This window comes from Meriones unguiculatus, chromosome 2, assembly GCF_030254825.1.
Source record: "Meriones unguiculatus strain TT.TT164.6M chromosome 2, Bangor_MerUng_6.1, whole genome shotgun sequence".
NCBI classification, from domain to species: domain Eukaryota; kingdom Metazoa; phylum Chordata; class Mammalia; order Rodentia; family Muridae; genus Meriones; species Meriones unguiculatus.
Window position 1 is genome coordinate 102,124,790 of NC_083350.1, and position 25,036 is coordinate 102,149,825.

The 25,036-nt window shown below is 42.2% G+C and overlaps 1 protein-coding gene across 2 annotated transcripts; it reads left to right on the forward strand.

Moving 5' to 3' along the window:
- Positions 1 to 1,064: 1,064 nt before the first annotated feature.
- Positions 1,065 to 24,779, forward strand: Ndufa12 (NADH:ubiquinone oxidoreductase subunit A12). Of its 2 annotated transcripts, XR_009589986.1 has the most exons (5): positions 1,065 to 1,259; positions 2,098 to 2,180; positions 5,675 to 5,762; positions 7,084 to 7,210; positions 24,493 to 24,541. XR_009589986.1 is itself a non-coding variant. In XM_021647828.2 (4 exons), the coding sequence occupies exons 1-4, from the start codon at positions 1,171 to 1,173 to the stop codon at positions 24,671 to 24,673; spliced, it is 441 nt and encodes a 146-aa protein (XP_021503503.1). In that variant the 5' UTR covers positions 1,084 to 1,170; the 3' UTR covers positions 24,674 to 24,779. The 2 variants fall into 2 exon arrangements, 1 of the variants encoding a protein (XP_021503503.1); XM_021647828.2 differs by lacking the exon at positions 7,084 to 7,210 and having other exon boundaries at positions 1,084 to 1,259; positions 24,493 to 24,779.
- The last annotated feature ends 257 nt before the right edge of the window (positions 24,780 to 25,036 follow it).

Here is a 25,036-nt window from a genome sequence, read left to right on the forward strand (position 1 = left end):
AGTAAAGGAATTAAGCTAGTCTTGGAAAGGGAGCTGTTTCATGCTTTCTTCCATCGCTGGGCCTTACGTTCTGTAGACACAGAAAATCATATATGTACAGGCAACACGAAAGCAGAAGTGAACTCTGTGAAGACCAAAGGGAACTCATGGGAGGAGGAGGATGGAGAAGGGGAAGACAGTGAGATGTGGAGGAGAATATACTTGTCAAGTTATATCTTGCATAAAAATGGCTTTAGATAAACCTGTATAATGAGTCTTTAAGAAACCATTAAAGAAGCTGCAGTGGTAAATTGGAACGTTGCACACATATCTCGATGTTGTATGTTGGAAATCTGAGCAGGCTGGGGAGACGGCTCAGTCTCTGAGTGCTTTCCTTGCAAGCGTGAGAACCCGAGTTGTAGCTCGGATCCCAAGGAGGAAATGTGGCCCTAGTGGCACCTTCGTAGTCTCAGTCCTGGGGAAGTGGAGGCGCGTGGATCGTTGAGGCTTGCAGTCTGGCCAGCCTGGTCTACTTGGCAAGTTCCTGTTTTTAATCTTCAGTTTCATCTTTCTCTGAGTGCTCTCTCTCTCTCTCGTTATTATGTTTAAGAGTTTGCCTGTATTGTTTATTAATATTTTGTAAAGCACTAACTGTGTGAGTCTATGTAGTGTCTGTGCTTACATTTTGAATATTAACCTAGCAACTAAAATAGCAAACCCTTGAGGTATTTGACTTAATCTTATACTTTTCAATTCCTCATCACTCCTCTACCAACACCGCCAACGTATGTATTCAAAATCTCATGCACTCTGTATCAAATGTACAATACTGATCGAAAAGAGGTCCTAGTGCATTCTTTAGCCTCACGTGCTATAAGGAATTTTTTGGAATGGGCTCCATAGTATTTTGGAGGAAGAAACTGATGTTTCTACAAGAGGAAGCTTTGCTTGTACTGCCCCACACATACAGGGTCGCTTTCTGGGTATAGCCTCTGAAAACATAAGAATTTATCTCAGGAATACACCAACCTGCGCCTGCAAGTAAAATCCAGTTCTGCGCGTGCGCAGAGTGACCTCCTCGCCTTCCTCTGGCTTGGGAACCTTCAGCCGGCGGCTCCTTGCGCGTGAGCAGCCGCTTCCGCCCGGTGGGTTTTAGCCGGAGCACCGCGAAGGCGGGCGGTACAGGCAGCCATGGGCGAGCTGCTGGAGGTCCTGAAGCGGGGGCTGCAGCAGATCACCGGCCACGGCGGCCTGCGTGGCCTTCTGCGGGTTTTCTTCAGGTAGGAGGCCAGAGCTAGACCCCGGGTCTCTGGGGACGGACCCGCGCTGCCTGTTTTCCCGGAAAAGGGGACTAGGTTAGCTCACCTTGGAGGTCCGCGATTCCCGTCAAGGACAACGGGTGCAGTCCCAGTGTGAGGTCTTTGGACAGAAGTCTCTGGGCCGGGCTCAGCCCCTGGTGATGGGGCTGTGACCCACCAGCTAGGGCGGCAGGGCCGCACCGGCCCGAGTTCTGGGTTGTAATGAGGCGTTCCAGACGACCCCTTGGTGACCTTGGAGCGGGAGGTGGGGTTGCGCTCCACGGTCAACGGTAAGAAGTTGAAGGAGGCGGGCCTACCTCTCCGTGCAAGGCCTGGTAGCCCCACGAGCAGCAGCAGCTACGGGAACCACCTGGAGAACCGTAGTGGACTGAAAACTTAAGGGGACGTTCCTAATACGAAGATGAAGTACTTTGACTCCCCGAAGATTTTGCTATCTAGTGTCTCTGGGTGCAGGGATAGTAGATATACATGAACCGTGGCTTGAAAGTAGCGTTTTAAATTGTAATTTAGGCACATTAGGTGCCTTGGTTTGTTCCGCCCTCCCCCAACACACACCTGTCTTCATGCTGCTGGGACAACACAGGAGACTTTAGAGCTCTCAGCCAGAAAGTTGATTCCTGAGCGCTGAGAGACTTCTGCTGAAGGCTACAGGTGTACAGCCAGCGCCCAGCCCCTGTATCTCTTTCTTGAAGTCGATGCTGCAGTAAATGGTACTCTCACTACTCTCACTTTATTTTTGTTTGCGTCTTGAACAGTGAATCGTTCTGAGATGCTCTCCCCCGCCCCCGTGTATTTACAGGGCAAATGATATAAAGATTGGTAGATTGGTGGGAGAAGACAAATATGGAAACAAATACTATGAGGACAACAAGCAATTTTTTGGTGAGTGCGGGTTTTTCTTTTCTTTTTTTTCTTTTTTTTCTTTTTTTTTTTTTTTTTTTGGTTTGGGGTTTTGTTTTGTTTTCTGAGACAGGGTTTCTCTGTGTAGCGCCGCCGCACCCGGCTTGAGTGCAGTGTTTTTTAAACAATTGGATTGGGGTTGTTGTTTTGAGTCTGTTTTTCACACCGTGCATGAGTTGATACAAAGTACTTGGAAAGGAAAACTCAATAGAAAATTAAAAGATGTACAGAAGATGGCTCAGCCAGTTTGGGCACCTGCCACCAAGCCTAGTGAGCTTATTCTTGAAATACGCTCTTTATACGACTCTATGCTTCATCTTTCAGGTGAAGAAACCAAGACCTCTTTTAGCTAAAACTATTTCATAGTAGTATGTAAGCCATATTCCCATGGCTGAAAGTAGTCAGAAGTTTACATCTTATTCTATAACCATAACATTTTAAGCGCCAGCCACAGAACTTTAGACGTGGGTCAGATTTTAAGAAATTATCTGATTTGGGCATTGTGGCTTCTGTGACCTCAGCACTCTGGAGGCAGTGGCAAGAGAATTGCCAAAGGTTTGAGGCTAGCCAGGGCAACCAGGGCTACAGAGTGAATTGAAACCCTATCTCAAAAAGAAAGAAAGAGAAAACCAAGCAAGAAAAACAAAAACCAAAAAGAAATCATCTGAAAACTGGTTTTTATAGATGAAGCAGCCAAAGCTCAAGTCTCCATGAAATGTTGACAGAGCCTCAGGGAGGTCGTCTCTCTAATTGTCATTTCCTCCATGGGAATGAAACTAACCTTTCTTTTGCTTTCTTCTGTCTCACACTAAAATATAAGTATCTTCATTTTTGCTGATTATTAATTAATTAAGCCCCATAATTTTGCTTCTGTTTTAATACTTTACCTTATGTATATTTCAAGGTCTTTTTAATGGGGGCTAGAGAGATAGCTCTGTGATTAAGTGCGCTTGCTGCTCTGGCCGAGGACTTGAGTGTAGTTCACAGTACCTTGTGGGATCTGATAGCTTGCCTGGAACTCCAGTTCCAGGGGAATCTGCTGCCCTCCTCCAGCCTTCAGGGGCACCAGGCACACATGTGGTGTACATACATACATACATACATACATACATGCAAAACACTCATACACATAAAATTGAAAAAAACTGCTATTTAAGTAAATACATAAATGTTCTAAAAACAAATTTCTGCAAGTGGAGCTACTAAGTGTGAACATGAACTTTCAACATAAAAATAATGTGGTTTTAGATTTATTTTATTTTGTGGGTGTGAATATTTGCCTGCATGTATGTTTATATGCTACTTGCATGCCTGATGTCCATGGAGGCATCAGATCCCCCTGAATTGGAGTTACAGGTGACTGTGAGCTGTTTTGTGTGGGTGTTAGAAACTGAACCCAAGTCTTCTGAAGAGCAGCAAGTGCTCTTAACTGTTGAACCATTTCTCCAGTCCTGACTTTTAACATTCTATATACTTGAGATTGCTAAGGGTCATATGACATTGCTCTGTCATAGTATAAATCTGTTGCCAAGGCCTAATTTATGAAACTTTTCCCATGGCTCATTCCATCAACCTTGACAGTCCCTGCCTTGTTGGATTATCATTCAGGTTTAGTTGTCCGTTCTTCTCTTTTTTTGTGATGTGTATTTTATGTGTCCCTCAGTCTGATCTTGAATTCACCTGTCCTGCCAATGGACCTAATGGAAACTTTGAGCACTTTTGGTGTGTGTGTGTGTGTGTGTGTGTGTGTGTGTATAGTATGTAGTGTATATGTGTGCTGTGTTAGGTGTATGTTTGTGTGTAGTATGTGATGTGTGTATACTATATTGGGTGTGTGGTATGTGGTATGTATAGTATGTATGTACTGTGTTGGTATATGTGTGTAATGTCTGCATGTGTATGTGGTATGTGTCGTGTTTGTGTGTGTATGATGTTGGGTGTATGTTTGTGTGTAATACGTGGTGTGTGTGGTGTATGTATATGTGTATGCTGGGGGTTGATCTCACAACCTTTTCACAGTGCAGACTCCTTGCATCTTCCCAGCACCCTGACAGAATGAACAGAGAGGGTAGCTACCAGTGTGTACACTATGTTGGGTGCATGTTGTAGTATGTGAGGTGTGTGTAGTGTGCGTGTGTCTGTATACTGTGTCGGTGTGTATACATTGTGTTGGGTGTGTATGGAATATGTGGAGTGTGGGTGTATCGGCCAGAGGACAACTTGTGGATCATTCCTCAGGCACCATTCACCTTCACTTTTTTCCTTTCACTGGCCTAGAACTCATCAAGTAGGCTAGAGTGGCCAGCCAGTTTGCCCTCGGGAGCCACCTGTCGCTGGGTTGGTATAATGTGTACCAAGCACCGTGCCTGCATGTAGATATTTATTTTCACTCTGGTATTTATTTGCGCTCTGGAGATGATGCTCAGGCCCTTGTGTTTACAAGGTGGGCACATTCCTGATGGCTTTTCTCCCCATCCTGGAAATAGTTTTGCAAACAGTAGCTAGACCGCCCAACTCATTTCACAGGTATTTGTTAAGTAAAACAACACAGCCATACTATTTTGGTGCCATGAACTGTCCTCTTACCTAAACACCATTTATAATACTTGCCTGTTATGTAAAATCCACACATTTCCAAAGGATCAAAGTGTTCCTTTTATAATTTTATTTAGAAACCTAGAATTAAAGTGTGGTGTTGTGAATGCATTCTTGCTCTGACCACTAAAGAACTTCTTTCCTGGGAATACCCTGGGCAGACAGACCACACATGCCCTCTGCTTATTCTGTGTCAGGATGTTGGGGAGAGGCAAGGATTCTCCACTGTGAAAAGGTTGTGAACCCAGCTCCCAGCTCAGTCCCCAGTCTGTGATGAAGCCTGCTTCATGGTACAGCATGATGCTGTGCCCCAAGCATCACTGCTGTGTCACAACAAAGTGATACTGTCTTCTTGGTATTATGTGCATGTGCTTAAAAAAAAAAAAAGTCTTCATTTTCATGTGGGGGTTGACCTAGAGCCACCATGTATTCAAATGTTAATTGCTTGCCTCTCCCCCCAAAATTCTTTCTGTAACCCAAATGACATTTGTGTAACCTTGTCCACAAAATTATCCTGACTGGCCAATAAAGTGCTGACACTGGGCTGAGTGAGAGAAAAGGGCAGAGTGAAGGTTCATGGGCTGGGAAGAGAGAAGGATCAGGAGGAGTTAGGAGAGAGGTGCAGGAGAGGAGGAGAACGGACAGATTCCAGAGAAGATAGTGCAAGTAGGAGACTTTGGGTGGGAGGAAGAAAAATGGATAGTGGGTAGTAGATCAATTATTATGCTCAGCTCTGTGCTTAGCTTTGAGTAAGTCATAGTCTCAATGTGTGGCTATTCAGGAAAATTGCTGGTTGAGGAGTAACTAAGGCTTTAGTAAAAATACGAGTGAATATTAGTTATTAATATTCATCAACATTTTCACTCACTTCTTCCACCCAGGCCGTCACCGATGGGTCATGTATACCACTGAAATGAATGGCAAAAACACATTCTGGGATTTGGAAGGAAGCATGGTGCCTCCTGAATGGTAAGCTAAGTCCACATGGTCTTTATTTGAGGAGCAGTATTTATTTCACAGTAGACGTATATATTGCCTAATTACTTATAAGACATTTATTAGTGATCAGAGCCTGCCTCGGGCACAGTGATCATACAAGTTACTCCACAGCTGAGTGGCTTAAAGTAGCAGCCACCAGCTGTGAGAAGCTGAGAACACTGGCACCGTTTCAGGAAGTTACTGGGTCACAGTGTAAGTGCTGAAGCAGCAGGGGCTGGGAGATGGGATGTAGCTGGGTTTTGCGACTTTGTGGGTTTTTATTTTCTCACCTTTTATCCTCCCGGTTTTACCCCCTAACACTAGATAAGTGAGAAAGAAGAGTAGAGGGGAGCAAGAAAGAGAGATCCCTGAATCTGACTAACCCCTCTGAATGACGCCTGCAGGACAGGGGGGACAATTAGCATTTATGTACCCTCTGAAAAGTTGCCAGATTTCCAGATGTTGCACAATCACAGAAACTATCTGCAGCTGGCAAACCATGTTTCAGTAGAGCACGAGGCAAATCATGGTCAGCTGCTGCAGGCAGTCTGAAGCAGCCCCATATCCCCACACCTAGGATGAGAATGAGTATTTTTCTGATATTTCTGTGTGTGTGTGTGTGTGTGTGTGTGTGTGTGTGTGTGTGTTTTAAGAAACCAAAACTCTGAAATTGTCTCTACAGTGATATAGTCAGGCTTGGTGTTGTGATGTGCAGGTCTAAAGCTACCGTCTCTAGGTAAAGAAGTTTGTTGTAGTGAAGGACTCTGAGCCCACAGCCTCAAGGTCAGGCATAGGGCTTACTAGCTGAGGGACCACCTTGCTTTTGTTTGACTGATTGTTCTGTCCTTGGAGTTGATTCTGGATGGTCACGGGAGACATGTATGCTGTTGTGCTGAGGTTGACATCTGTCTCCTTGAGATACTAACATTTATGCTTGGGGTCAGCATCTTGAGAGCAGGGAAATGGGGGGTGCCGGTTTAAATTATGTAAAATGAAGCCCATTTAAAACTGGAGTTAAAATTCTAGAAAGATAAAGTACTGATCAGCCAAGCTAGTCCTTTTATATGATCACGTGTTAAGATCACATGCACCGGAAACCAGAACTGGAGGAGATAGAGTTCTAGCCAGTGCCTGAGGGCCACTGAGGACAGAGGCTGAGTGTCTTTGTAGAGAGGGGTCTCCTAGGGGTAGAGTACTTTGTGTGGGGGGAATCAGTGTTGGGCAGGCTCAGCTGTGCTTGTTTCTTAGTCCTCACTTTGCTAAATGCAGTCTGTTGTGGAATTCTCAGTCCCTTTCACGTGTAAATCTGAAGGTGGGACCTGAATGGAATGATTTCTGCCTGTAATCTCAGCACTCCAGAGGCTGAGGCTGGATGGCCATGAGTTCAAGACCAACCTGGGGTACAGAGTGAAATTCTGCCTAATAAAACAAAAGTGAAGGTGAGTTAATCTTGAATTAGAGAGCCAGATGCCATTATGCACACAACATATAAATAGCGGGTGCAACTTAATCATCTTTCTGTGATCAACTGTTTATTGAGTATCCAATACTTTAACTATTGCAGGTACTATAGATAGAACATTGAATAAAACAAATACATGTTCTTATGACAGAAAAACATGTGTTGGGTATATTTGAAGTAACAATGAAAGCAAAACCGATAAAAGAGGCTGGGATTTGTAAGGAGATAGAGAACAGTGAGGGAATCCAGGAGAGATAAATATATATTTATATAGATATATATAAAGATATATCTATATCTATCTATATATATATTTATATATCTATATATATATTAAATAGATATATATATATATATCTATTTAAGATTTATTTATTTCATGTATATGAGTGCTATATCTGCCTGCACACCTGCATGCCAGAAGAGGGCATCAGATCTCAGTATAGGTGGATGTGAACCACCATGTGGTTGCTGGGAATTGAACTCGGGACCTCTGGAAGAGCAGGCATTGCTCTTAACCTCGGAGCCACCTCTCCAGCCCTATATATGGTTTTGGTTTTGGTTTTGGTTTTGGTTTGGTTTGGTTTTTTTTGTTTGTTTGTTTGTTTGTTTGTTTGTTTTTTTGAGGCAGAGTGTTACTGTATAGCCTAGGACAGCCTGAAACTCATGTATTCTGGGATAGAATTATAGGCATAACCCACCATGCCTGCTTAGGAGGTTATTTTAATTCAGGGGGTGGGGACATCTTTGAGGAAGTGACATTTTAGGAGCCTTAGAAGGGGGTGGGAGTTCTAGGCAGAGCTCTGCTGTAGACGCTTAGCTGTAGAAGCTCTCCTGTTCCTCACACACTGCTTGGTGTCTTACAATCACAGCAGCAGTCCAGTTTGGCGGGAGGATGGAGTGAGGGGAAGGTGAGAAGAAATGGGATGGGAGGAATAACTGTGTCCCAGAACACTGTAAGCAATTCACTTTTTATCTAAAATACTTTGGAAGTCACTGGAAGGTAAGTTAGGCTGTGATCCAATTTACAAATTCCTTTAAACAGTTCTTTGGAAACAATCTTAGCTTTTCAGAGCTATTACCAGAGTTTGATCATTTCAAAGTCAAGTGTCCAAATGCTGCCCCGTCACTCCTCAGCACCACAGTGTATAATTACTACAAGTAGGAGATCTCCTGTTTCACCACAATTCAAACATCAACTTAGAGACGTTGTCAGTGATAGACCACAGGGTTTTGGCTGAACTTGAGAACTAAATCGATGAAAGACAAATCAATAGGATTAAAAATATATAAATTGGTTTAAGTTTTATATGACACAAAGTCATTCATAAGAAACAATTACTCAAAAACAGTTACTATTGAAAATGTTAGTTCTCTGTCATTACGGCAGAATGCCTGCAATAATTACAAAGAAAGAGAAAACAGTAGATGCCAGAGCCACACTTGCCCCAGAGAGCTTTTGGTTTTGTTGCCAGGTGGGACTAGAGCTCAGTAGCAGGACCCTTGCCTAGGATGGGCCAGGCCCCGTCTTCAGTCCACAGGGACACTAACTAAATGAATGAATAAGTAGAGTCTGTTAAAACAGCAGAGGGGACACACATGGGAGTTGTGTTGGAGGGCGACAGTTTCCGCACAAGTACAATTAAACTCCATGTTGGGCAGGGTGTCAAAGAAATACGACCATGCTTTTCTTGTTGCACTCTGCCAAGTGGCCTCCAGTTTGGATTTACCACACTGTGAATTATAACTTCTATCAGATATTCAAGATATCTGCTAGGTTTCTCCTAAAAAAAGAAGTTACTCATTTTCCCCTTTGTAATTAGTTAGCATTTTGTGATGCAATGTGTTGAAGTTTCTTATTCCATTCATATTTTTAATCTATTTATGTTAGTATCAGTTCCTGTTTGAATCAGTTTATAATCAGTTTCTATAATTAGTTCTTTTATTGCTTAAATTGGGCTTGATTTGATTACTGGGAATGCCTATGCGATGCTTTTGAAATGACCCATCCTTTCTTAGAGTGTTGCCTTGCTTTCTGACACCAGGTGATCCTATTTCACCTCATGGTTTCTGCCTCAGCTTTGCAGTGATTTCACAGTAAAATCACAGTGGTTTCTGTGCAGGGTGATGGATTGAGACATGCCAGTAAGTCTGATATCCTGTCAGGGTCATGAAATTAAGTCCAGTATGAAGGAAACTAAAGAGAGCCATGAGAGCTGGTCTTTTTGCTGTAATAGTTTTGCTAGATGATAAAACTTGAATGGGACCTGAAGACCACAGGATAGTGGTTGAAAAGCCATTGAAAATCATTCTAAAAGGTTGGTGATGAATGTAATGCGAAGGGCATATTCCTGAGACTGGCTGAAAACTAGGCTGTTTGAGCCAGTGAGCTAAGACGTGAACTCAAGGGAAAAATCTTGAAGGAAATTGGAATTGGTCCTTAGCTGTGAACTTGAGGAAAGCAGAACTGACTTACTGCTGACCCAGAGAAAGTTTTAGTGGTCTCAGAGTCTCAATATTATATCATACCAGCCATGGCAGTCCTTTAAGACAAAGCCTAATCCAGAACAAGTCCATAGCTCTTGTAAAGGCTGAGAGAGATGAAGACGCCACAGGAAGAATCCTTGAAGCTGGCAGCGGTTGGTTCATAAAGTCTAAGGAAAGAAGGCATTTCCATGATGTAACAGTCACATGTTAAGCAGCAGGGACCAGGACAGGAGTTGCAGCAAAGTATCCAGAAGATGCAGCTGAGTTAATTGATGGAGGTGGCTGTGCTAAATGACAGTTTCAGTGTAGATGAAACAGCCTGATATTGGGAAAAGACTCTTCTACATAGTAGCTTCATAGCTAGAGTTGAGTTGAGACTCCAGTGCCTGCCTCAGGGTTCAAAGGGTGACTCTCCTTTTCAAGGCTAATGTAGCTGATGGCTTCAGGTTAAAGTCAGCACTGTTTGCTGTTCCAAAAAGCCTGTGCTCTGAGGAATTGTGCTCAAACCTGTGATCTGTGAATGGAATGGCAAAGCCTAGACAACAGCATTTCTGTTTACAACCTGATTTACAGATGACACTATGGAGACATACTGCTCAGAAATAAAGATTCCTCTCCAGTACTCACACCCTTACTGAGTACCTTGAGAAAGATGGACAAGGAGATTAATGCCTACAAGACTGATAACACACATCCCTTCTGTAAACCCTGGGTCAAGGAGTAATTCTGACTTTCAATACATAATTTACAAAATACATTCAGTACTTATAGCTACTACAGACAAGATTCCTCTGATAGATGCGAACAGTTAGTTGAAAACATAGAAAGGAGTTACCATCCTGGATACCATGAAAACATTAATAACTTGTAGGAGGATGTAAAAATATCAGCATAGAAAAAGAGTTGGGAAGAAGTTGACTCCAGCCCCTGTGAATTACTTTGAGGGGTTCAGGACACCAGTGGAAGCAGTAACTAAAGATGTGGTAAAATAAGCAAGAAAGCTAGAATTAGAAGTAGAGCCTGAGATGCTGCTGTGACTCCACACTAAAACGTTACTGGATACAGAGATGCTTATGGATAGAGAAAGAAAGAAATCTTTTGAGATAGTGTTTCCTGGTGACGATGCTATGAACATTGCTGAGCTAATAACAAAAGATGTAGGGTATTACATTAACTTGGGATAAAACAGTAGCATGGATTGATAGGGATGACTCTCTCTGACTAAAATGCTATGGAGCAGCAACAATTTGTTACAAGCAAATTTCTTATGGAAGACTCAATGATGTGGCAAACTTTGGTGTTATTTTTAAGTGTCCTTTTAAGAAAATGCCAGGAGCTAGAGAGATAGCTCAGTGGAGAGTGTGCCTCTCGGGCAACCATTGAGGATTTGAGTTTGGATCCCCAGCACATAGATAAAAAGCCCAATGTGGTGGTCTACAGCCATCCCAGCACTGGGAGATAGAGTCAAGAAGGTCCCAGAGACTTGCTGGCCGGCCAGCCTATCCAGTCAGCAAGCTTCAGGTTCAGTGAGGCCTTGTCTCAAAAATTAAGGTAGTAAGATAAAGGCCTGTATCAGCTCCTGGTCTCCACACATATTGCCCCACAGGCACATGCACCGACATACATGTTCATACATGCATGCACATAGACACACAAAAGGAAGAGAAATTGCCAGGGTACGGTGTAGCCCAGTGGTAGAGTGACTACAGAAGAGACAGAAATGATGTCTAGCAACTTTTAGCAATAAAGTTTTATAAATTAGGGTATATATAGTTCAGGGACATACTGCTGCATACATACTAGATGCCAGCATTGTGTAAGCGTAATTTTCTTATGTATAGTCCACCAAAAGGCTTCTTGTGACTCACTGGTACTTTTCTGAATGTGCTGCTGAGCCCACAATATGGCACAGCATTCCTGTAGTGGCTTTATATCCCCCATCTCGCCTCCTGCCTGAACCATACGTTCTACTCTCATCTCCCTCAGTCGACACTGCTATTTTTCCATTGCTGTATGCAGTATTTCTTTCTTTGTAACTGAGTTAGTGCTTCCATGCTAATCCCCCCAGTAGATTGCCACCTCCCATTGCAAACTTCCTCCTTTGTTTCCAAATACACATATGGCTGCTGTATTCCTAAGGTACCCCTGTTAGTATGAATTTTCTGACTCACCTTGCTGAACTAGGTGCCAGCTTAAGCCCGCCCTTTATTAATTAATTTTTAAAAGTTAGCTTACAGAATAATGACAGTGATATTTTCATACATATCTATAATAACTGTTTGGTCTATTTCCTCCTACCACATCTTGGCCCCACTTCATGGCCTTTGTATTCTGGTTGCTGTGCAGATTCAAGGGAGAGGCTCACGCTTTAGGCTAATTCCCCAGGAAGCTGTTGTGCACTTAGTTGTTAGGAGGTGCTGGACTAGCATGCTAGTTATACAGCTGCAATTTAGGGTACCATTAATTATCAGTCACGGGCCACTAGCTATCAAGCAGCCTAACAGCAAACAGTGGCTCTCACTCTCTTGTTAGTGATTGGTGTTTGCTCTGAGTGCCTGTGCTCCAGGCCTTCACAGAGGTACAGCGGAGGTGCATCTGCAGCTGTAGTCTTGTCTTCACTTGGGAAGGCTACACTGCCACACTCACAGGCTCCTTTTGCACAGGGATGCCAACAATTGGAGAGAAAGCAAGAGTCCTCTCCAGGTGGAAGCCAGGCTTGTTAGGATGAGCCAGTGAGTCCTACCCCTACTCTAAAAATGGCCATTGCACGAAGGTGTAGATCCAGAAAAGGTGGTCATTGGAGGCCTTCTCGAGAGGCCTGGAGTAGTGAGCCGAACAAACCCTTTCTCCTCTAAGGTGATTTCGTTGTGTTTTATCACAGCGACAGGAAACAAAGCTAAGACATATGTATACTTAAAAAAAAAAAAAAAAGAAAATGTTCATTAAGGAGCTGGGCTTTAATGAGCCCTGTGTGTGACAGATACCTGCAGTTTCAGTGCTTCGCGGGCTGAGAGGAGCGTGGAGAGTTAAGGCCAGCCTGTACTATGTAGCAAGACTTTGTCTCCAACAACAACCAAAGCCTGTGCACATCATTTGCTCATTTTAAAGTTCAAATTACTTGCTTTTTTTGTTGTGTCTTTTAGTTCAAGTTCTTTGATCTGGGTTGCTGAGTTGCCAAGGTGGGGAAGTAGGCTTGGTAGTCAGGAGTTCTCTTTTGTAGGCACCGTTGGGGCTGGAGAGTAGCAGTTGAAAACACTCATTGGAAGTAGGATAGATTGATGCTGTAGACAGGAATTGCCTGTGATTTAACTAGTGTATGATGTAATTTAAAAGAAGACAGCCTTTGGTGACATGCCTTGCTCACGTTCTGGACACCAAGTAAGAACAAACCGTCTCTACTGCTAGGAACTGAGCTCTGATTGGGAAGTTGCATATGGCTTGAGTGTGTTTGGGCTTGCCTCAGTGCTGGCTTGGAACTGGCATGCTCCTTGTGGGAATGGAAATTCTGTGCCTTTGTGTGTAGAAATGTTACCTGTTGGGGAGCATGAAGCTTTTAATCACAGGCCAGCTCCTGCACCTGCTGGAAGCAATTCTCATCTCCCTTGAGTGCATGCTATGTCATCTGGGGCGTAAAAGAACACAGCTCCTGGATGGCTGGGTGAGCTGTCGCCTGCTTGAGCGGCTGCAGAGCTCTCAGTGAGAGGGGCATCTGATGCCGCCCAGCTGCCAGGCTCTGGCTCCTGTCCTCGAGCTGAGTCATCAGGTGCCAGTGAGGCCTTTGATAGTCTTGAGCGGTACAGCAGCTGCACAGTCTCACCTGGGGACCGTCTCTTCCGAGGCACTGGTGGGCTTTGTTAGAATCGGAGATCTTTAGTCGTCTTGTCAGTTTCGCTTTATGGATCTTGTCTTGCTTTTCGTCTTTCAGCCCGCCAGTAGCCAGCACAGCACTGGGTCCACCCGTGGATAAGCAGAAGGTGTGTTGGGGGGGGTGCGCGCGCATGTGTGCACTGTGTGTAGCTATCTTGGAGGAACACTGGGCTGCATGTTATGTCTCTAGCTTTGCACAGCACTGTGCTCACAGACTTATTCGAGTGCTCTTTAATTGAGGGCCTTACTACATGTCAGGTACTGGTGATGCAGTCACGTGAGAAGGAGGAGTTGATAGTCACTCAGTGAATACGATCTGGCAGAATAATAGTGTTCTAGAATTTAGTGTTTTCATTTTCCGGTCAACTTTTTTCCTCGTATGGATCAGCAGTAAGATTTTAACTTCTTCAGAAATTTATATTAGTTTAATTGCTTTTATAGAATAATCTCAACGTATTTACTTAAATAAATAATACATAGTGTACCACTTAATTTTTCCTCAGTTTTATCTTTAACTTAGCTATCATTCTCTATGTAGATAGTAACCAAAATTTATTTTCATTGGGTATGGTAGTTAGCCTGTGCATGGAACTACAGCCATAAAAACAAGGTAAATAATGGGTAGCTACATAAAACTTGACACAGTCAAAATGTTACTGAGTGTGGAGAAGTAGAACATTGGATTATTTCATGCATATAGAATAAAATTATTGTTTTCACTTATCGATAGAAATAGATTTACTGTTGTAATTTGCTGTGTTGGAACTCTGAGTTGATTAAAATGGCTTGCTTCGATATTTCTCTGCAGCATGTATGCTGTGTCCCCACTTGGTGGCACCTTCTGTTCATTTTTAGCTAATGTGCCTTTTTCCTCAGTGTAGAGCACTTATATCTCTTTGTATAGTAAGATCTCTTCCCCCCCCATCCTGTTGGCCTCTGTTCTAGATTTTTTTTTTTTTTTTTTTTTTGTAAAGAACAAGGTCACAGATGGGATTTTGTGGGGTACGTGGGGTAGACAGAGAAGAGTCAAGAGTGACTTGTTGGGTTGGGCTTGACTGCTCAGTACCGAAGTAGTGAGTGAGGCTGTTCACAAAAATAAAAAGATGGAGTGGGTTGTGTTGGTCCATGCCTCTACTCTCAGTAGTAGGGAGGTGGGGGAAGAAGAATCAGAAGTTGAAGGCCAGCCTGGGATGCATGATACTTTGTACCTCAGAGACAGGGAAAGAGGGGCTCTAGAGGAAATAAAGGTGGTCAGGCAGGCAGGAGAGTGGGCAGGCCAGCGGGCTGAAGGAAAGAATTAGGCAGGGGTGGGTGGGCAGTGTAGAGCACGGAGTTCAGTCTGGAGCTCTGCAAAGACGCAAAACAAAGCAAAGCCTAGTTATAAGGAGGTGCACCTGCTAGGGAAACCTTGGGAGCTCAGAGGGACGGGATGCAACCAGCAATCACCTCTGCATTCCTTGGCTTTTGAATAGCCACCCTTACAGTCCACTCCCCTGGTCCACAGATACAAGGTCAGCTTTTGTAGGAATGGGAATGTGTTCTTTTTGAGAGATGGGGTCTTGCCTAGCTTGGTTCTGAACTCCTGGGCTCCAGTGATCCTCCTGCCTCAGCCTCCTGGGAAGCTGCTACCTCTATCCCATGAGAATCACAGTGGGGAGAAGAGATGATAGCTCACTGGTCACATCCTCTTTACAAGAAAGTTTGTGACTATAAATGATAAACATTTGAATTTCTTACATATACACAAGATGTGTGGTTTCCTTCCCCTATTCACAGACATTTCCTGCATCTCAGCTAACATACTGCCTGTCAGTAGAGTGTTCCAGTAATGGGGTCTTTTGTACAATGACAATTTGTATTTAAAATTAACATCCCATTTATTGCAGCTGTAAGTCTTAAACTGTAGTTTTTCTTAAGCCTCGAGGCTTAGCTCATAAACAGAATAACAAGATTAGTAAATTGAATACTTTCTGCGTAAATATAAAGAATAATCATTTTCTCTTGTTCCTTGATGAATGTTTGATAAACTCTAATGGAAAGGATTAAATTCTCCTAAACAGTTATATCTATTTACAGATTTAGTTCATTACATTATTTTAAGCATTTTAGTTAGGTTACATTTAATATATTTGATTTTTCCCAATTCTTCAAATGCACAGTGAAAAGGCTGTCGAGTTAGTGTTCTGAGCACATAAGCAATTCTTTTTACTCAAGCCAGAAACTGAAGGGTCATTTCAACTCATCTTTCTCTAACATCTGTCAGCTACTTTTTCCTGCCTTGCTTCCTTTTAAATTATTGTTACTGTGGCATCATTAGCCTTAACTGTACAGTTCTTTCCATACTTGCATCTTAATATCGTATCCATCCACCCTTTTGTACCTCTTCCCATGCTCTATCTTTAAAATTCCGTTGTTAATATTTATGTATAGTGGGTGATGTGAGGGAGGGAAGTGGATGCATGTTACAGAATGTATATTAGTCTCAGAGAACAAATCTGTGAAGCTGGTTCTCTCCTGTGTGGATTCTAGAATCTCACTCAGGCCTCTAGGCCTTGCGGAAAATACCTTTACCAGCTGAGCCATCTCTCCAGCCCCACTGCTTCTCTCTGAATGAATCAAGCATCTGTTTGCTATGCAGAGACTGTTCCTCTAGCCCAACCCACAGTCATCTCTTGCTTGGCTTCTGCAACAACAGCCCAGAAGCCCATGATCTGATTACATTCTTGCAGCCCACTGCTGTTGTCTGCTTTGGGAGGAATTAGTGATTTTTTGTTTGTTTGTTTGTTTGTTTCCTGTGCTGAGGATTGAATTTAGGGCCTGTATATGCTAGGCTAGGACTGTACCATGAAGCTACACCCCAAGCCCATAATAAAGTCTGATTTGCAGAATCAAATCACTGGACTCTCCCCTAGCTCCCTCTTCTTTTTCTGCTACCTCATGCAGGGCCTACTGTGTTTTCATCACAGTGAGAACACAGTTCCCATGTCCTCCACACAGCTTGCATGATCTCAGTGCTTTCCAGCTCTGAGCACGGTCCTACATCTGTGTTTGGCCTCATTGACTCTGGCTCACTCACTCGTTCTTTCGCTTGCTCTTCTTTCTTTCTTTCTTTCTTTCTTTCTTTCTTTCTTTCTTTCTTTCTTTCTTTCTTTCTTTCTTTTCCTTTCTCCCTCCCTCCCTCTTTCCTCTTTCTCTTTTTCTCTTTTTCTCTTTCTTTCTCTCTCTCTCTCTCTCTCTCTCTCTCTCTCTCTTCCATGGTTTTTTGAGACAGGATTTCTCTGTATAGTCTTGGCTGTCCTGGACTTGCTTTGTAGACCAGGCTGGCCTCACTCACAGTAATCTGCCTGCCTCTGCCTACCCCAGTACTGGTATTGCAGGCGTGTGCCCCCACATCCCCATGACTAGCTGCTTGCTCTTGGTTTTCTGAGACTGTGAGCACACTCCTGCTACAAGACCTTAATGCAGGCTGTTTCTCTAGGCCTCCTGGCTCACATGTTTACTTTAAGTGTGGCTTCCCAAACTGCTCCAAAGAGCAGAGCCTTGCACTCCCTCACACTGTCATTCTTGCCCTATTGTCCGCCTCTGCCTAGCATTTTATTTTTTTAATTTTCCCTTTTATTGAAAATAGATTTCTTTTTCTTATATAATGTATCCTGATTACAGTTTCCCCTCCTCTAATCCCAGCTCCTCTCTATCTCGCCTCCCATCTGGACCTTTTTGTCTCTCATTAGAAAATAAACAGGCTTCTAAGGAATTACAATAAAATATTACAAGATAAAACAGAAACTAACACGTCAGAATAGGACAAAACACACAAAAGGAAAAGAGCCCAAGAAACAGGTATAGACACCAAGACCCACTTGCTTGCTCCTTGGAGACCCATAAAACACCAAACTGGAATCCACAATATATATGCAAAGGACCATATTTGTATTTCTGGGTTTAGGTTACCTCACTCAGGATGACTCTTTTCTAATTAAAAAAATGAAATTCTCAGGTGTTGAATGAAGATAGTTATATATTTTTTCTTTGAAGCAACCATTACTTCTGGATACAATGATCAAGTTATTTTAAATACTTAATACAAAATGACACTCCTTTGCAGTTTTTAAAAAAAGATTTATTTTGTTTCATCTGTATGACTGATTTGCCTGCCTGTAGGTAAGTGCACCTTCTGAGTCAGAGGCTAGAAGAAGGTGCTTCATCCTCTGGAACTGGAGTTACAGGCAGCTGTGAGCGTCCATGTGGGTGCTGAGAACAAGGCAGGGTCCTCTGTAGGAGCAGGAAATGCACTTACCTGCTGAGACCCCCCTCCCCTGTACTGTACTTCTCTACCTCTACCCCCACTCTTATTTGAGACAGAGCCTCCCTGTGAAGCTCTATGTACTAACTATGTAGACCAGGTTGGCCAGGATCTCAGAGAGATCCTCCTGCCTCTGCCTTTCCTGTGCTGGGATTAAAGGCATGCAACACTACACCTTCTTTAAAATAGGCCCCTCTTTTTTTTTTGTTTTTTTTTTTTAGTAAGAATATATATATATTTTTTATTTTATTGATTACACTTTATTCATTTTGTATCCCCCCATAAGCCCCTCCCTCCTCCCCTCCTGACCCCACCCACCCTCCCCTTTCTGCATGCATGCCACTCCCCAAGTCCACTGATATGGGTGGTTCTCCTCTCCTTTCTGATCTTAGTCTATCAGTTCACATCAAAAGTGGCTGCATTGTCCTCTACTGTGGCCTGGTAAGGCTGCTCCCCCCTCAGGGGGAGGTGATCAAAGAGCAGGCCAATCAGCCTATGTCAGAAAAATAGGCCCCTCTTAATGTTCGTTTTCTGACCATAAAATCAGAATACTAAAAGATTATGTTCTAGGAAAACTATAGACCGAATGATTAGATTTTTCTCCTACCAGTTTTTAAAGGTACAGGGACTGGTTATGTAGCCCAGGTTGGCCACAAACTCACCATCCTCCTGCTTCAGGCCCCTAAATGCTGGGATGACAGGTGTGTACCACCACACCCAGCTCTGTTTTTATTTTGTTTTTGAGACAAGATTTCTTATAGCCCAGTCTGGCCTGAAGATTGCTATGCAGTCTAAGGCTGGCATTGGTCTAGTAACCCTTCTGCCTGTATGTCCCATGCTGGAGTTTCAGGAATCTCAAAAGGATTCTTAAATATTACAAAGGAAGGGTACGGGGATTTCTTATACCTGGGGTGTAGGAATAAGCTGGAGTTATTCTTTTAAAACAAGGACCTATTCTTGTTGCCAGTGTCCACAATTAAAAAAAAAAATCCTTATGGTATTCATAGGTTATCATGACTGCAATACATTCTGGATATATTACAAATAGGAAATTAGATAAATAGATATTTTCAACATCTCTGTTTGACCGTTAGTGAAAGACATTCCATTGCAGAAATAACCCAGGAAAACATTCGTTAAGGTAGACTGAAAGAAACAGTCTATCACTAAAACGTTCATGTAATTCAGAAGAAGTAAATTAGTTTTAAATGGCACCTTAACTGGGATGAAGTGAGACTGGAAGTCATTAGAATCTTCTTATAATTTTATAATAATGACAGAAGACTTGGGTAGGACTTATAAACCATTTCCTGAATTGTTTTGATAAAGGGTATTTCTTTTTAATATACTTGATTTCTTATTAAATATTTGCTACAGAAAATTCAAAAAATAACAGTAAATAAAGTCTATTATCCCACCAGATGGAAACAATAACCATTAACATTTTGATACATATAATTCTGATCTCCATATATATGTGTGTGTGTATATATATATATATATCCTTTTAGTTTCATTCTTTAACATTTAAATGTTTAATTTTAGTCATTTTTGTGTGCATGTGTACTTACGTGAGTTTATGTGCACAAGATTCATGCAGGGGTCTGCTGAGACCAAAAGAGAGCATCAGATGACCTGGAACTGGAGTTAAACCCACCACATGGGCTCTACTCTTGTAGTAAGTGCTCTTAACCACTGAGCCATAAATCCAAGTCCAAATTTTTATTTTTAGATGTCTGTCTCTCTCTGTGTGTCTGTCTGCCATGTATGGGGGTGCCTACAGAAGCCAGCAGATGGTGTCAGATAGCACCTGGATACTAGGAACTGAACTGAGGTCTTCAGCCATAGCTGTAAGCACCCCAGGCCACTGAGCTGTCTGTCCAGCCACTGTTTTGATGATTAGTGTCATTGTTCTGACACCTTGGACAAGCCATTTAAAGTCTTGTGCACACGGTCTCTTGCTTGTTAAGTTGGAGCTATAATCTCCACTCCTCATATTGCAAGAATAAATTAAGTAATGTTTTTTAAATGTTTAGAACAATGCCGATGATTTACTTATGTTATCTAAATGTTGTTTAAAAAATTAACCAAACAACCTGCTTTTAGACCTTAAAATGTGGTAAATTATATATATATATAATTTGTGTGATATAATACTCTATACTGTTACTTATAGTGAGAGTTTTGTACATGACACAGTGACTGTGCCATGCATCATTTAAGTATTCCCTTTTATTCTTGGCTTTGTTCTTCTCATTTTCTTACTATTATAAATAAAGCTGTGATAAACATCTGCCTTGCACATAAGCATTTGGCCCAGGTATCCTCTTTTCTTTAAGGCAGATGTCTACAGGGAAGAGTATTAAATACAGTGTTCATGGCCTATAAAGTTTAGAAGGGATTTTTTTTTATTTTTATCAAAGTGTAATTTACACATCTTATGATACGAGTGAATGTTTTAAATAACTTGTATATTTACTAAGGCATTTTAGATGCTTATTGTCTCACTACAGTACTTGTTTTAGAAGACTAGTTACCTCTTGGTATTTCTAAGCACTTTGACTCTATCTGGAATTTTTTAATGTGTAATGGAAAATCTAACTTAATTTTCTTTTTTAAATCAAGTTCATCATAGCAGTGTGTCAAGAAATTTTTGCTGTCCCCAATGATGTGACAAGCCAGCCCTTTCTCTGGTTAACTTGCACCTGTGGGGTTAGAGGTCTTCTTGTTTGTTGTGCTCTGTGCCAGTTTTTATACGTTCTATGTGTAACTTAACATTTGATGTGTGCTAGTGACAGTATTCTGGCTCTTGCCAGCATCCTGGTTGTCTTGAGTGGACTTCCAGTTGGTTTTAGAATGATGTCATTAAACTCTGAAGGAGAGCCTACTGAGGACTTGATTCAGATTGCATTTAATAAATAGTAATCACTCTTGGTTTTTTGAAACAGGGTTTCTCTGTGTAGCCTTGGCTGTCCCAGACTCGCTTTGTAGACCAGGCTGGCCTCAAACTCACAGAGCTGGAATTACAGGCTTGCACCACTATGCCCGGATCCAGTAATCATCACTATGTTAACAAGATTTGAGTTGGCCATCTTATAAAACCATGTTTGATTTTTTTTTTTTAAGTTTATATAAGCTTGTGTTGGGTAGATGGCATGGGCAGGATTCGAGTAATTATGATTTAGTATCTTTGTTTCCAATTATGTTAATACACCAGTATATTTGAGTATTGATTTTTCCGTAATGTTACATCATTTCATTATAAAGTCTCTTTATCTTCGTAACTTTTCTTCTTTTTGCCTGTGTCCTTACTTGTGGTCTTAGGGACTCTGCCAAGATGTTTGATTTGTCTCTATAGAACACCAGTCGCCAGTCTTATGGACAGTGCTCTTAGAACGCTGGCATCTTTAAGTCTCTTAAATAAGTATGACCCTTAGTTGAAAACACTTTGCAAATAAAATACTTTGGTGTGGAAATCTAAAGGATACTATTTTCCCCTTTTATTTAATAATCGTAACAAAAACAGAAGGTTGCATGATTAGCCTGGCAGACTGTAAATATTTTATTTCTTTGTATCCTAACGATTATAGTATGTGTGTGTGTATGCGTGCATGTGTATGTTTTGGCTTTTGTGACAGGGTCTCACTATGTAATTCAGGCTGGCATCAAATTCATAGAGATCCAGCTGCTTCTGCCTTGCTAGTGCTTGGGACTAAGGCATGCACTGCACACCCGGCTGGTGGTTGCTTACTTGTTTCCTGACGCTCGCCTGTTATCAGCTCAAGGATTTCAAATTTTATAAATTACAATAATTTTTTTTTTTTTTTTTTTTTTTTACATTTTTTGTAAGCTCTTCAATTTCTCGCTTAAGTAACCAAACAGGCATTTGCAAGTTTTGGAGTCTGGTTTCTTAAACATCATTTATTACTTAAACGGAATCAGTGAGGTAAAAGTCAACTCTCTTCACTATGCCTTAAATTCACATAAAAACCCTTTGGGATGTGACAAGCTTGCTTTGACAGCTAATCCTTCTTCTTAGTAATTGATGGAGCTTGTCTCACAACCAGCAGCCACAAGGGTTTCCATATTTAGTTACTGGTTTGTTGATCCTGTCACTTGAGTAATCCTGTTTCCTTTAGAGCAGTGGTTCTCACTCGAGGTCGAGTAGAACCAGTCGAGGTAGAGCACTCCTGTAATCCCACACTCAGGAAGGCGGAGGCAGACGGTCTCTGTGAGTTCAAGGCCAGCCTGGCCTACAAAGTAAGTCCAGGACAGCCAAGACTACACAGAGAAACCCTGTCTTGAAAAACAATAACAACAATAGTAATAATAATCATTTTTTAAAAATAGAGTAGTGGTTCTCAACCTGTGGATTATGACCCCTTTGGGGGTCAAATGACCCTTTCACAAGGGTCGCCTAAGACTGTCTGAAAATACAGCTATTTACATTATGATTCGTAAAAGTAGCAAAATTACAGTTCTGAAGTGGCAATGAAAATATTTTATGATTGGAGATCACCACAACATAAGGAACTGTGTTAAAAGAGCTGCAGCGTTAGGAAGGCTGAGAACCACTGCTTTAGAGGATGTATGGTAAACACCAATCCAGCCTGCACAGACTTCTTCATTCTTGGTTGTTCACTGATCGTGATACAGTGATACATGATTAGATTCAAATAGGAATGTAATATATACCTCTGTTCTTACTGCCATTACTGCTGGCAGCTGGTCCCAGCCAACAGAGTGCTCAGCTTCTCAGTTACTCGTTGGAGTAAAGCCTTTTCCTCTTACCCTCTTCTCTGTGAATAAGTAATCAATCTCCCTTGGAGCTACAGTTCAAGTTTTGCAGCTCTTTCTCCTCTTAGAAGCTCCAGGGTCTTGAGGGATCTGGTTTGACAGCCTCTCTCTCGCTTCTTCCTTTCCCCACATAAGTTTTCTGCTGCTTTTTTTTTTTTGGTCTCCTGAACTTGGAATCCTTTCTCATTACTGGGCTCTTCGATTTCTACTCTGTATTGAGCCAGGTTCTTAAAGTCTTCCTCCAAATAGCATTTAGAATGTATACTTATTTGTTTGTGTGTGTGTGTGTGTGTGTGTGTGTATGTGTGCTTACATGTGTTTGTGTATGTATGCTATGCTTGCTGAGGCTGTTCATGGTCTGAGGAGTCAGTCTCTCCTTCCACCATGGTGGGTTCCAGGGATTGAACTCAGGTTGTTGGCCTTGGTGGTAAGTACCTTTACCTGCTGAGCCATCTCTCTGCCCCTCTTTAAACTTAGATATCCTTTGAGGCCAAAATACTTAGGAATTTTAAGCTACAGTTTTATATTTCTGTCTGTCTGTCTGTTTGTCTGTCTGTTCACTTGCTTGCTTGCTCGAGACAGGGTCTTGCTATTGTAGCCCAGTCTAGAATGTCACCATTCCAATCCTGCTTCATACTGTTGGGGTAATGTAGCACCATGTCAGTGTTAATTTTTAACCTCCTGAGGAACTGGGAAGTTTTGTTTCATTTTGTCTTACAGTGTTGTTCTAACCCAGGCCTCATCCACGCCTGACCCTCTCTCTATTTCTAAGATACACCCTCAGCTCTGGAAATTGTATTCTTGTTCCATTAGTGTGTGAACACTTTCAGAAACCCCTTGTTTTTGCGCTGCATTCTGAGTCTCAGTACCTTCAGTCATGACAGAATATGTCTCTTGTCTCTTGAGTATTGTTTAAGAAAATAAAGACAATGTTGTAAAGCAATAAGGTGACTATACTCATTTTTTTTTAATGTAACAACTACTTGTTGCTATTCAGTATTGACTGATTTTCTTGTGTGCCTGGTCAATTCATTCTAAAGGAAGAATGTGGTGTATTTTGAGCAACATTGTAGAACTTACATAGTTATGTTGCTATAACGATGTTTTTTGGTTTTTTTGTTGTTTTTTTTTAATCAAAATCTTGTTTGAATCTTAACTGTGCAGTTTGCTTATTATAAGAGACAGGGTCTCATGTTGCTTGAGCTGGCCAGGACTCCTGAGCTCAAACATTCCTCCCACTTCGGCCTGTGGAGCATCTAGGATTGCAGGTGTGCACCACCTTACCCAGCATGGCACTATTATTCTATCCCCTCAACCTCCCTACCCCCGCACACACATACACACAGAGCTAGAGAGTGAGGCAAGTGTTCTTGCACCAAGCTAGTCCCCAGTCCCAAGATTTAGTATTTTTAATACAAGCTGTTTATTCTGTAGAGTTCAGACTCCAGCTTGAATTGACGACACATGCAGAAATCATTTTTTCTAGAAGGCCCTCATGAATTTGAGCCTGAGGGACCTGAGCATATTAAATATCCAGAGTGAAACCTTAAGCTCTCATACTGCTTATAATCAACCCTAGAGTTAACATTTTTCACATCCACAGTCATGATCCGTGTTACAAGCAACACTGTGTAAAATAGTGGTGTAACTGAAAGGGGTGATGCCTTAAATCGGGGAGGTTTGATGATGATGATGATTGATGGTGATGGCAAGAGCTAGCATATGCTCAGTGCCATCCAGGCAGGGTTCTAGGTACTCTGCTGCAGTCTAACCTTAGACCATAACTTGGATTTCTCCTGTTTAAGGCACCGCTGGCTTCACTGCATGACTGACGACCCTCCAACAACAAAACCACTGACTGCTCGGAAATTCATCTGGAAAAACCATAAATTCAACTTGACTGGCACTCCAGAGCAATATGTTCCTTATTCCACCACGCGAAAGAAGATTCAGGAATGGGTCCCACCTTCAACACCTTACAAGTGACAACAGTGGAGCCCGCTTCCGGCATGTACAGGATGGTGCAGTACTTCCTTTGGAATCACATCTCTACAGCTGACCATGAACGTGATTAAAGTTGCTTGACCAAGCAGTGTCTGGTGCATTTTTGCCATCTGTCATTCATCGCCTGCAAAATAGAAGCTCATGCATGAGGGAGGGTAATTAAGACAGGTTTCACTGAGGTTGGCCATCTGGTAGAAGGTATCCCACGACATAGTCCCAGTGGTCATGTTTATGCCTCATGACTGTCTTCCAGAGCTGGTTGATACGGGCAGGCCTAATTCTAACCTGAGCCAGCGAGAAATGGAGAGGCACAAACTCTGAGTGGCATCATGGCTCAGCACGTCT

Coding starts and splice junctions, on each gene's coding strand:
- Ndufa12 (XM_021647828.2), top strand. CDS start 1,171: ATGGGCGAGCTGCTGGAGGTCCTGAAGCGGGGGCTGCAGCAGATCACC. Junction 2,181..5,674: donor GGACAACAAGCAATTTTTTG/GTGAGTGCGGGT, acceptor TCTTCCACCCAG/GCCGTCACCGATGGGTCATG. Junction 5,763..24,492: donor AGCATGGTGCCTCCTGAATG/GTAAGCTAAGTC, acceptor CTCCTGTTTAAG/GCACCGCTGGCTTCACTGCA.